Raw genomic sequence first — 13,125 nt, 5'->3', positions numbered from 1 at the left:
GTGTTGGGTGCTGTTTGCGCTCGGGCTGAGGGGAGGCTCTTGCGGGACGTGCTGCCTGGGGGCAGGGCGTGTGGGACGCTGGGTGCTGAGGAGTGGCGTGGCGGGAGTGGGGCTTGGCGGCCTCTCCGGGGACCTGCCACCTCAGGGGGCTCCGTTGACACCCAGTGACTTGGCTCGGCGGTGACTGCTGCTGAGGAGGGCTCGGCGGGAACAAAGAGGCGCTCGGCGGTTGGAGGGGGGCAGGGTCCCTCAGCCCCGCCGTGCCGCTCTCCCCACCTGCACGGCAGCAGCGTGTCTCAGCCCTCCGCCCCCCAGCGCTCGCCTCCCGGCTTCAGTTCAGCCGCGTCAGGAGGCTTGGGGAGGGGGGGGGGTCTGCGTGCAACTCTCAGGAGCGCTCCTCTCGCCAAGTTCCTGGGTCTCCTCTGCGGAGAGCGGGGCTCCCCAATGCGTTAGGATGGTGCTGAGGCTGGAGGAGAGCTGGCCCCTGCTCGTCGGGAAGAGGTTCCTGAGCCTGTCCGAGGAAGAGAGCACGGGCCCGTGGGATACGGACCGCGTCTCCGAGTGGCCCTGGAGAGCTGGGCGGATCCGGGCCGTTTCACACACCGATATTTCCAAGCGGGACTTCAAGGTAAGTTCTGTTCATGTGACATTTCGGGGGCGATGAGTGCGAGATGCTGACTTCTTGCCTCTTGGAAACGTGTAGGCTGTTGCTTAGTTATTTGAGACTAGCTCCGTCTGTCAGGTAAGATACGCACCTGTTTGGAAACAACCTAGATGCCTCTGTCTAATATTTTCGGTCATCTGGAATGTTAAATACATGCACAAAACCACAACCCCATAAGTTATTTATAGTTTGCCTGGCTGCTCCTACCACTTGGACGAAGTTTGTATTGGTTCTTATCTGTTAAGACACAGTTTAAGCACAAGTATCAGAGGGGTCGCCGTGTTAGTCTGAATCTGCAAAAGCGACGAGGAGTCCTGTGGCACCTTATAGACTAACTGAAGTGTAGGAGCATAAGCTTTCGTGGGCAAAGACCCACTTCGTCAGATGCATGCATCTGACGAAGTGGGTCTTTGCCCACGAAAGCTTATGCTCCTACACTTCAGTTAGTCTATAAGGTGCCACAGGACTCCTCGTCAGTTTAAGCACACTTCACTGCCGCAGTTAGAAATCTTGTTTTGTGTGGTGAATATGCTTTCCTACAACTATTTGGTCCTGCCATGAGGGCAGGGAACTGGACTCGATGACCTCTCGAGGTCCCTTCCAGTCCTAGTATTGTATGATTCTATAACTACAGTAAATGTGTAAAATTGATGGGTTGGGTAATGGCGATTGCAATATCAAATAGCTGCCTTTGAGCAACAGGCAAATGTTCTATGAACCCACAACTTGAAGCATCTGCTAGCGACCAGGACTTCTTGGTGGTAGTAGTAGGTGTGTACATTTTTACGAGTTTTTTTCTACTTTACATTCATGGTGTGTAAATTTTACATTTTTTTTCTACTTTTGATTTGGTAACTGACTGCCATGTTTCATGGTTCTACTTGTGGTGCCATTATTTTTTCAGTTATATTTCTTAGTGAAAGATCCTTCTGATAATCTGAGCAAGTGTTTGTCCCTTTTCCTTTCACGGCACTTAACAAAGTAATTTTAATGGACTTATTTCTTTCTCTTTACTGTGTAAACTTTGGTTCTGCACTACAGATCAAACCTAAATTCCAGAAAGTGGCACTCTAGTCATTTCTAAAAAGTCTAAGAAGCTGTAAGTGTTAGTCTGTAACTTCAAAAATAACCAGTAAACCTGTGGCACCTTAGAGACTAACGAAAATATATAGTCTCATGAATTTTTGCAGGCAAAACCACTTCATTAGTCTCTAGCTCATCATCTGATGATGTGGATTTTGCCCAGGAAAGCTTATGATACTATTTATTAATGTTAGTTTCCAAGATGCCACAGGACCATGTCTAGTGTGCTGAGGGAGAGTACCCATTTATGGCATGTTGGGGAAGGTATCAAAGCCTTATATGGTGTGGGGAGGAACAGTTGCTCCCTTCTCTGATAGTAGAAAGGAAAAGAAACTGGTGAGTGTGTAGATTTTGCCGAGCTTTACTCTGAGACCTATAACTGGTTACTGCTTTGCTAGAAAAGATTAACTCTAGTGTATTCTCCAGTAGAAGTGCTAGTGTGACAAGTCATCAGAATGGCAAGGGAGACAGTTGTGACAACAGTTTTTGTACAAAAATGTATAAAACTTGACCACTCAAAAGTCTCAAAAGAAGAACGATAGAGGGGCTAAAAGGAATTTATAGCAAAAGGTTACAAAGGGGTGATGAATGGAAAAGCCATACTGAGGAACAGAGGAATTTGAATGGCAATGTGTAGTCTGTAGAAAGTAGGGATGTAAATGTGTAACATGGTTAACTGATGAGCCTGGGTTACACGCAGGTCCCCCTCCCCTTTCCCCTGCACTGCTGCCTCTGATAGAGGCAGAAGTGTGGGATGGGGGGGAGGCGGCTCTGCAGAAGCTGGTGCTCACTGGGAACCCGCTTTTAAACCAGCTCCTGGCAGGTACTAGTTCCCATTGAGCCGCCTTCCCCCTGTGTGTAAAGATTGTAACTGCTGACATTTTCAGCCCATTACACATTTCCAAAAAAAATAAACACTTTTTAACACCCTCCCTTTTCTCTTCCTCTCCCCCACAACTGGTGGGGTGTCAACAGGCCACTTCATCTTAATGGTCCCTTGAAATGTGTTAACTATTTATGCTAAACAATCTGTTCCATTTTGTATTTGGCTGGGATACTATGAGTACATTTACCAGACCTGAGGAAGAGCTCTGTGTAAGCTTGAAAAACCCCTCTCACCAGTAGAAGTTCCTCCAAAACTTTCTCACTAGTGTCTTTGACCAACACAGCTACAAATTGTTGATAATGTATTCTTTTGTCTAAACTATTAGTAACAATCTAATTTTTTTCTTACCCTATTTATCTTGTGCAATTCAGCTTCTACAGTGAAAAAACATCAGTCAGTTTCACTCTTGTTTCTGTGATTCTAACTTTCTGATTCTCACTTTGTCACAGTGCTGCAGTGTTGGATTGCACACTTTGTAAGGGATGCTTCACTCCAAACTAAATCATTTTCTGTTTTACAAAATAGTCTCAAATCAAATCGAGTGCTACAAAAACTTTGCCCTAAACTTCCTGTCATGTTGTCAAATATTATAATGACTGGGAAGGGGGCATATTAAAACCTGCATAAAACCTTGTAAATGAAGCTCCATGCAAGCAATAACTTCTGTATATACTTCAGAGATTTGTGCGCTTGTCCGGGAGTCTGTTCAAGAACTCCTCCTAAATGGTAACAGCTAGGACCGCCAAATTTGGTATACAGTTTCTATTATCCGAACTTAAAGCAAGGTCAAGTTTCTTGGTTGTGTCAAGAAAATGGGATGAGTCTGGAATTCAGTTGTTTTCCATAACATGGAAAGGGAGGGGGCTGATTCGAGGGACATGATACTGCATAGTGACCAAGGGGACAGTGAGCATGGGGAACAGCTATACTGTAGAGCCGTGGTCACCAACCGGTCAATTGCAATCAACCAGTCAATCGCGAGGCGTTCGGGGGGATCCCCTCTCTTCCCCCCACCCCGAGAACCTCCACTACCTACCTCCAGTGAAAATGGAGGTAGTGCCAGGTTCCTGTGGGGTGGATGGAAGTCCTGCAGCTGCAAGGCACTTCCGGGGGTTCCAGAAGTGTGCTGGTTCTCCTCCCTCCCTCAGGTCTATGGTGTGCTGGAACTTGCGGGGGGGCATCCCCAGAGGAGGCGCGTGCTGGAGCTTTCCTGCGCTGCGGGAGGGGGAGTTGCCCTGGAGGAGGCATGCACGGAAGCTTCCCTCCTCTGCTGGGGGTGGCGGGAGTCCTGGGAGGAGGCTGGTGCAGGCACCCTGTCCCCTCTTTCCTGTTCCCCACTGGTACCCTGTCCCCTGCTGCGGAACCCTGTCCCCACCCCAGCACTCTGTCCCTTGTCCCAGCACCCACTAGCACCCTTCCCCAGTACCATGTCCCCTGCTCCCACCAGCACAGTTGGGGCCACATTAGTGAGGCTTGGGGGAAGTATGAGGGGAGGTTTTTTTTGCATCTCCCTTGTGTGGCCCCAACTGACTCTTCTGTGGGTCAGTGACCCCCTGACTCGAAACCGGTTCCCTGCCCTTCTGATAAATAAGACATTGAAGAAACTTTTTGTTTGACATAGTATTTTATTTAAAAATGAAGTCTGGCCAACAAACCCCCAATTGGGGCCAAGCCCCCATCTGGCCACAGCATTATAACACTCCTGCACACACCCCAGACTCTAGATCTGAGCCTATCATACACTGGAACTCCTTGCCCTGAGCCCCTCACATACCCCAACCCAAATTCCTGCACCCTCAAAGCCACAAACATGTGGCTTGCTTAGTACCGCAACCCTCCATCTGACCCCAACACTCCCCTGCCTGGAGCCCCCTCCCTGAGCCAGCATTCCCTTCTCTACCTCCTCCTGCATCCAAATTTCCTCCCAGAGCTTGCACCTCTCACCTCTTCCCACACCCAAATCCCTCATTCCCACCCCAGAACCCACACATCCTGTCTCAAACCCAGTGAGGGTACGGCTAGTCTGCAGGAGTTTTTCCAGGATTCCAGAGATTTCCTGGAAAAACTCTTCTGCATCCAGGGATGCATTTGTTCTTCTGCCTTTTTTTTTAGTGGAAGAGCAAACATGCTCTTTCAGTAACCCCTATATTCCTCGTTCCATGAGGAATAAGGGCGATTCCCAAAGAAGGGGTTTTCTAATATTTGGCCCAGTCTAGACAGGCCAAATGTTGGAAAAACTACTTCCTACATAAGAATTGGAAAAAAAGTGGAAGTGTAGAGTGTATAAGGGCTGGGGATAGCAAGTGATGGAGAGGAGGAGAAGAGAGAGGGCAGGGCTTCAAGGAAGGGTGGAGCCTTTGGGGGAGGATGGGGTGGTAGATCTTTGCTTGTTCTAAGATTTAAAAAGTGATCTTGGGTGTAAAAAGGTTGGAAACCACTACTGTAGAGTAATTGCTGTGGGGCAGCCACAGCAGGAGGAGAGTAGCTAGCTGGGGATGGGGCTTGCTATCCTGTAAGCCACTGGCCCAGGTAAGTGGTCATCCCCTCCTCCCCCCACCATCCAGTACTGGATGGGGGGGATCCCTGCCAGCCTCACAGCTCCCCCCCCCCCCCCCCCCCCCGGGGTAGACAGTATAGCTTCCTCCCTACCCCTACAGGAGCCACAGGCCCACCCCCAGCACTGGTGACCAACCCAGCACTGCCTCGCCCTGCCAACTTATGCAACCCCGCCAGCCTTTGTGGGACCCGCCCAGCGGGAGGCCTCTGCCGCCTACCTGCCACCCTCCAGCCAGGCCCAGGGAGTATTAGGCTGGACCAGGCAGCGCCAGATAAGTCTTCTAGTAACTCTTTAACTGTGACTCTCTTGTACAGCACATCTGGACCACGGATGTTCCAGGACCAGAGAGTCCCAGTGGAGGGCTAGTGCCAGAGAGCCCTGCAAGCTAGCAGGGCAGCGGGAGCCCCACCCATGGCAGCTGGGCTTCCCAGCAGGGCGGCAGAAGCCCTATGCACAGCCTCCCTGGAGCAGCAGCAGGAGCCCAGCATACTGAAAGCATCAGGGCTGAGAGCCTGGGAAACCGAGGCAGCAGGGCTGCCCAGCATGGCAGCAGGAGCCGGACATGTCAGCAGGAGCCCAGTGCATATACGGGGTGGGGGCTACCTGGTAGGGCAGTGGGGTCAGTGAGAGAGGAGAACCAGCTGGGAGGGCAGTGGCTGGGCCAGAGCTGGAGGGGCTGGTGGCAGGGAGTCCAGAAATGACTACCACTGGTCTGGCAAAATCCCTTATCTGGGACCACTCAGGTCCGGAGAGTGCCAGTCCAGGGAGGTCCAACCTGTATATACATATGCAGGAATGGAGGCAGCATTCTTGTATTGTTTTCTCTTACTTTGTCTACACCTCTCTTCATGTTCCTTATTAGGCATGAAATGACATTCTGAAACCAGTTTATCAAGCTATTATGTTCTCCTCATTCAGAAGTGAGGAATATTTTCTACATTTTTTTATTTAATGGATCAAAAGATGTACACAAAATTAAGCAGTAATCAATCGCTATTAATTAATCTTTTTATTGCTTAAATATAAAAGTATTTCCCTGCTTTTTTTTGTCATGTTCTTCTTGGGGGGGAAATATATAAATAATGTAAGCTCTCTGTGCAGTGCCTGGTCTTTTCATGTATTTCTGTAAAGCAGCTAACACATTTGAGTGGAAGCTGCAAAAATAGAAAGTGAGAATTGAATGATGTTCTGACATGGTATTAAAAATACCTAACTTTTTAATAGCTTTTTCTTTGTATTTAAAATCAACATTTTTTTTAAAACTCTCAGTAGCAATAGTTGAGTTGTTGAATTACTCTAGTTTAAAATTAGAATATGGCTCACTTAGAAGGGTAAGTGTAGAAGACTGGAATTTTTAGTCTCTATGGCTACATCTACACTGCAGCTTTATTTCAGGATACCGGAGTATCCCTAAATAGCTATCCTGGGTCCTTACAGCAAGCCCGTTATTTCAAAATATAACAGGCTTGCTGTTCTGATCAGGGCCAGCTCTACAGAGCGCGGGGCCTGATTCCAGGGGTGGGGCCGCACATGCGTGGGGCCCCGGGCAGCACGGCGCATGCGTTGCACGATGGAGGCACGACACATGCCCCGTGCATCCCGGAGGTCACAACGCATGCGCTGTGTGCCCACACACGCGCAGTGCCCTGGGAGTACAATGCATGCGTGGGTTCCCAGGCGCACGGCACATGCGCCGTGCACCTGGGGGTCCCGTGCAAGTGTCATGCTCTTGGCTCACTGCGCATGCGCCATACTTCCGGCGCATGCGTCGCTTCCCTGGGCGTGGGGCCCCCTCAAACGCAGGGCCCCACACCGGGAATCAGCCTAAAGCCGGCCCTGGTTCTGATGTCCCTATAAGCCTCATTCCATGAGGCGTAAGTGGTGGTTTTGTATAGCAGGTTATTTCGAAACTTGGCACTGTGTAGACAGCGCCAAAGCACAAAATAAGCTGTTTGCAAAATTGCATATCTTATTTCGAGCTATGATGCAGTGAAGACACACCCTAAGGTGCCACAGGACCCTTTTTTATTTATTTTTTTAATTTTATGGTTAAGCATGTTGCATAATAATAATTAGATTAGAATTTGTTTCCTAGCTTTTAGTTTAAAAATAGAGTATTGTAACAATTGCTTCATTGCATGAAAGAAATGCAGTAATTGGACATTTTAGTAAGAACGAGTGCTTATAATTAAACTTAATTGTAGGATAAAGTAAAAAAGGTGTGGCATTCTCCTCAGTGCAGCATATAACTGTAAGCTACTGTATTACACTTCTGCCTTAGCAAAAGTGAGCTTTGCTGGACATTAGACTGTCAGCTCCCTGCCACACCAGGAAATTGTAGTAGCAGCTCTTTCCCTTCAGGCCAAGAGGATCTGCTGCTATTCATAGACTCATTGGGTGCTGATTGCCATGTCCCCAAAGTAAAAGATAACTAGAATGTCCTTTTACTTACTTTTTATATTTTCCAGAGTTCATTGTCTTTGTCTCAGGAAGATTTCTGGTGGTGCAAATTCATAAATACAAATTCTTTTCTTTAAGGCAGACTTGATTTATGCATGGCTTAAAAACACATTTTAAGAACATATTTTGAGCACACACGTAATTCTTTATACAGTAGAACTTCAGAGTTATGAAGTGACCAGCCAATCACACACTTCGTTTGAAACCAGAAGTACATAATCAGGCAGCAACAGAGACTTTAAAAAGAGCAAATGCAGTACAATATTGGATTTAGTAGTAAACTACAGGTTGAACCTCTCTTGTCTGAGCCTCTGTGATCTGGCAACATCCGTGGTCCGGCAGAACCTCAGATGTTGCTAGATCAGAGAGCATTGGGCACAGAAGTTGAGGCTTGGAGTGGAGCAGGTCTGGTCAGCAGCAGCATGAAAGACCAATGGCTTGGGGTAGAGTCCTGAGAGAGACTGCCACCCTGTGGGGGACAGGGGCAGGGAGCCCCAGCAGTGACTGCTGCCTTGTGTGGAGCCAGGTGGCTGGGGACAAGGAACCCCAGGAGCAGCTGCCATTCTGTGTGGGGCCAGGACTTGGGGAACCCTGGGAGCAGCTGCCATTTGATGTGGGGTCAGGGAAGCCCATGAGCAGAGCCCTGTGAGCAGGCTGGGGGCAACGGAACCAGGCAGGTGGGCTGGAAAAGGTCAGGCTTTTGAGTTTTCCTAGGGCCGCAACCGTCGGGGGGGAGGGCAGAGAGCTTGGGAAGAGCCCAGATGCCTGATGTCCCATGGTTCGGCAAATTCCCTTTTTCAGGACCACTTAGGTCTCGGGTGCCAATCTGGGGAGGTTCAACCTGCACTAAAAAAGGAACACAGAAACGTTTCAAAGATATATTGTCAATGTGAAAAACAAAACATCATGTTTTTCAAATGTTGTGAATATTTCAGAATTACGAACAACCTCCATTCCCAAGATGTTTGTAATTCTGAGGTTCTTCTATACACAGCTTATACATTCATCACACAGTGGTATTCCTGACCAGCCTGTCGCCAGATAATATATATTATATGTTGTATTTTGTTACATGTTACAGCCACTATTGGAAGACACTATTGTAGTATCAGGCCTGATTTGTGAACTCTCTGCCATCTGGCACTGAAGTGTTCTTAGGGTCACAAAAAATTCTCTAATAGCACTTGTCTCGGTGTTTCTTTTCCTTCTCTTTAAACTACAATATGATGGTCATGTCTTGTTCTTCCCCATTGCTCTAGGTATGTGTGGAGTTTGATGGTGAATCATGGGAGAGAAGAAGATGGATAGAGGTCTACAACCATAACATGAGAGGATTTCTAGTAGAGCAAAAATTGGTACTTGCTGAACGAAAGTCGCAAGCCAGCTCTGCAGATACTGTTCAGTGGCCTGCAATGGCAAGTATACAGATTGTTCTGATCAACTTCACTTCAATATTAGATTTGTAAAGACAATATTTTCTTGTTCCTGGTTTGGTAGGCTTTGGAATGTTAAGTTTTTAATGTGATCAGTAGCCCGGAAAACCTAGAATTTACTGTTTAAAAACATATAATTTAAATATGCAAGACATTTACTAAAACAAGATAAAATCCAGCTTTACCCAAATGTCTAAACACTTTTTATATGGAGCATGGTATATACATCTGTATGAGAAATCAAGCTACTCGGGGTTTTTAAGCATTTGAGTCTAGTATTTTCCATTCTTATATCTGAGGGATGCCTTGTACTATCCCATATTAGGACACTATTTCCAGGACAGCGTGTCAAGAAAGGAGGGGGAGAGGAGTGGGTAAGATGTTTCAACTCCTTTCCTTTCTAATCTCCCACAGGTACAGGTTGAACCTCTGTGGTCTGGGACTTTCTAGTCCAGCAACATCCATGGTCCTATTGGACCATGGATGTTGCTGGACCAGAGAGCCAGAAGCCCCATGTCATGGGGCTGGCTGCAGAGTAGCCCAGGGCAACAGAGACCCAGCAGCCCTGAGTTTATGGAATCCTGGCAGCCCCCGGAGGCACAGAACTTAAGCAACCCAGGGGCAGTGCCCCAAAAGCTCCAGTGGCCCCGTGGCAGTGAAGCCCCGAAGGACCAGGCAGCCCCAGAAGCAGCAAATCTCTGGCCACACCCCAGGTGAGAACTCTGGCAGCAAAGCCCCGGCAGCCCCAGGACAGTGGAGCCACAGGGGTTCCCCTTCTCCAGGAATGGAGATCTGGAGGTTCAGCACCTCAGCAGATATGGGACAGTGGAGCTCAGCAGCCCTGGTTTGGAGGAGAGCCAGACTAGTTGGCAGTAGAGCCAGGTGGGGAGCACAGTTGGGTCTGCTGATGGACCGCAGGAGATCCTGGAGTCCATCAGCACAGTGACCAGAGTTGATCTCCCCTAATCTGGAAAAGTTGTGGTCAGGTCCTGAGGGTGCTGCACCAGGGAGGTCCAACCTGTACCACTTCTGAAAGAATTGTGGTGAAATAATAGGGCATTGAAGATGACTGTTGCTTCAAGCTTTTGATCTACCTTTCTCATTTACTATCTCCATGGCTCAGTGCTCTATATGTTTTCAGTTCCTGTGGCCATACTGGCTCAGACCATGTCAGACTAGCCCAGTATCCTGTAATCTGACAGTGCCCAATGCCAGGTACCCCAGAGGTAATGGACAGGACAGGTTATCAAGTGATCCATCCTGTCACCCATTCTCAGCTTCTGACAAACAGAGGCTAGGGCAGGCCTAGGCAAAACTGCCCGCGGGCCGTGTGTGGCCTGCCAAGCCACCAGATCCGGCCCACGGGGGCAGCGGGGAACCCCAGGCAGGCTCCCCGTCTTACACTGTGCAGAAGAACTGCTGCAGGTCTGTTTTGAAACTGGGGGGCGGAGGTGGGAAGAGTTTTCAGAGCCACTCCACCCTCAGCATATTCCCGTTGGCCGGTTTCTGGCAGAAACCAGCCAATGCGAGCCACTTGTTAGAATAACAGGCAGCTAAGAAGAATCACACTCCCTCTCCTGGGCTCAGTTATTCATGAAGTACATGACCAGGCAAGCAAGGAAGCTGGCTGGGAAACATTTTAAGCTCGGCAGGCAGGCAGGCTAGTTTGGCCAAGAGACTTACTTGTCAGTTGCCCTAGTCTGCTTCTGGCAACCCAGCCCTTTCCTGCCCCAAATCTCTGCGCTCTCCCCCCACTCAACCAACCCAAACCCTCTGTCCCCCTCCCACACCTATACCCCCGCCCAGATCTGGCAGCCCAATCTCCTGCCCCTGATCACAATCCCCTCTTACCCTAGGTCATATCCCAAACCCCTGCACTCCAGTCCCCTGCCCTAGGTCATAACTGCCTGTTTCATCCCAACTCCCTCCCAGACTCCCGTGTCCCTCCTGCACCTCAGTCCTTTACCCCAAACTCCCTTCTGCACCCAACCTCAGTTCCAGACCCTGCATCTCCATTATATCATAGAAGAGTGCGGCCCTCAATCACTTCTTAAAATTTGGCAGTGGCCCCCCATAAAAATGATTGCCCACCCCCTGAGCTAGCGACATGGTTCTAGTCAATCCTGGCTATCAGCCAGGATGGACCTATCCTCCATACATTTATCAAGCTCTTTTTTTTTCCCCTCATTTTTTTGAACCCTGTTATAGACTTGGCCTTCACAACATTCTCTAGCAAGGAGTTCAACATGTTGATTGTATGTTGTGTAAAGAAATATTTTATTTTTGGTTTTAAACTTACTATCTATAATTTTATTTAGTAATCCTTAGTTCTTGTGTTAATGGGAACAGGTAAATAACTTTTTTCCTTATTTACTTTCTCCATACCAGTGCATGATTTTATAAACCTCTATCATATGTCCTCCTTTCCTCCCCCCCTTCCAATCTTCTCTTTACCAGTCTGAAAAGCTCAAGTCTTATTAATCTCTTTTCATATGGCAGCCGATAGGGATGTAAAAGTGTAACTGTTTAAATGATTAACTGTTAAAAATCAGCTTATCTGTTTCTGTTACAGTTACATACTGTCTTCCCGGGAGCAGGGCTGGCAGTGGCTGCCAGTCCCACTCTCAGGAAGCTGTCTTCACTGTGGGCTCTGTAGTATCCAGCTCCCCCAGGATGCTCCCAGGGAGGTTATGCTGTGGGCTGTGCAGTAAACTTTTAAAAGCTCTACTGAAGAGCCCACAGCAACGTGTAACTGCAAGGATTTTTAGTGGTTACGCAATCACATTTTTACATGACTTTTTACATCCCTAGCAGCCGTTCAATACCCCTAATCCTTTTTGTTCCCTTTCTGAACTTATTCCAATGTCAAGATGTCTTTTATTGAGATGATATGACCACATCTCCATATTTTATTCAATATGTAGGTGTACCATGCATTTATACGGAGGAAATAAGATAATCTGTCTTAATATCTATCCTTTTTTAAATGATTCCTAACATTGTTTGCTTTTTTTGACTGCTGCAGCACATTGAGTGGATGTTTTCAAAGAACTAGCCACAATGACTCCAAGATCTTTTTTGCGTGGTAACTGCTAATTTTGTCCCTGTCATTGTATACATATAGTTAGGATCATTTTTTCCAATATGCATTAACTTTGCATTTATTAACATTTAAAATTAATCTGACCTTTTGTTGCCCAGTGACTTACTTTTGTGAGATGCTTTTGAAGTTCTTCACAGTCTGCTTTGGTCTTAACTATCTTGATCAGCTTAGTATTCTTATTATTTACCTATTTCTGTGATGCATATTATGTCAATATCCTCATTCAATACAAGGCACTCTTGTTCACCCATCTTGTTAGAAGTCTAAATAATATTTGTTAATATGACGACTAGGATTGGTCCCAGTATGGACCACTGGTTATCTCACTCTATTCTGAAAACTATTTATTCTTATTTAAACTTTTGTTTCCTATCTTTTTAACCAGTTATCAATCCATGAGAGGATTTTTAGCCCATGACAGCTTACATTGGTTAAGAGTCTTTGAGGGACCTTGTCAAAGGCTTTCTGGGAATAAGTACACTAAATCCACTGGATCTCCCTTGTCCACATACTTGTTAACCTTCCAAAGAGTTGTAGATTGGTGAGGCATGGTTTCCCATGTTGACTTTCCCCAGCTAATTATGTTCATCTATGTGTCTGACAAATTCTGTTCTTTACTATAGTTTCAACCAGTTTGCCCGGTATGGAAGTTAGACTTACTAGCCTGTAATTGCAAGGATAACCTCTAGACCCCTCTTTAAGAATTTGTATCACATTAGCAGTCCTCCAGTTGATTGGTACAGAAGATTGTTTAAAGGATAAGTTACAAACTACAGTTAATAGTTCTGCAATTTCACATTTGAATTCTTTGAGAACTGTTGGGTGAATGCAATCTGGTCCTAGTGACTTGTTACTATTTTTTTTCAATTTGTTCTAAAACCTCCTCCGACACCTGTGTTTGGGACATTTGCTCAGATTTGTCACCTAAAAGAAATGTCT

The 13,125-nt window shown here is 47.1% G+C and overlaps 1 protein-coding gene across 3 annotated transcripts in view; it reads left to right on the top strand.

Moving 5' to 3' along the window:
- KDM3A (lysine demethylase 3A) overlaps positions 1-13,125 on the top strand; it is a 65,521-nt gene continuing 52,396 nt past the window's right edge. The window contains exons 1-2 of one of the 3 annotated variants that reach the window (XM_075930956.2): positions 1-628; positions 8,910-9,065. In XM_075930956.2, coding sequence (XP_075787071.1) covers positions 455-628; positions 8,910-9,065 — 330 coding nt within the window. In that variant the 5' untranslated portion in view covers positions 1-454. Of the gene's footprint in view, positions 629-8,909; positions 9,066-9,176; positions 9,797-13,125 lie in introns of those variants that run through there. The other 2 variants (XM_006111621.5, XM_075930957.2) reach the window with 2 other exon arrangements.

The sequence above is a fragment of the Pelodiscus sinensis genome, chromosome 4, assembly GCF_052426305.1.
Source record: "Pelodiscus sinensis isolate ZL-2025 chromosome 4, ASM5242630v1, whole genome shotgun sequence".
NCBI classification, from domain to species: Eukaryota; Metazoa; Chordata; order Testudines; family Trionychidae; genus Pelodiscus; species Pelodiscus sinensis.
The sequence above is the reverse complement of the archived record's forward strand: the minus strand, read 5'-3'. Positions and strand labels throughout refer to the sequence as shown.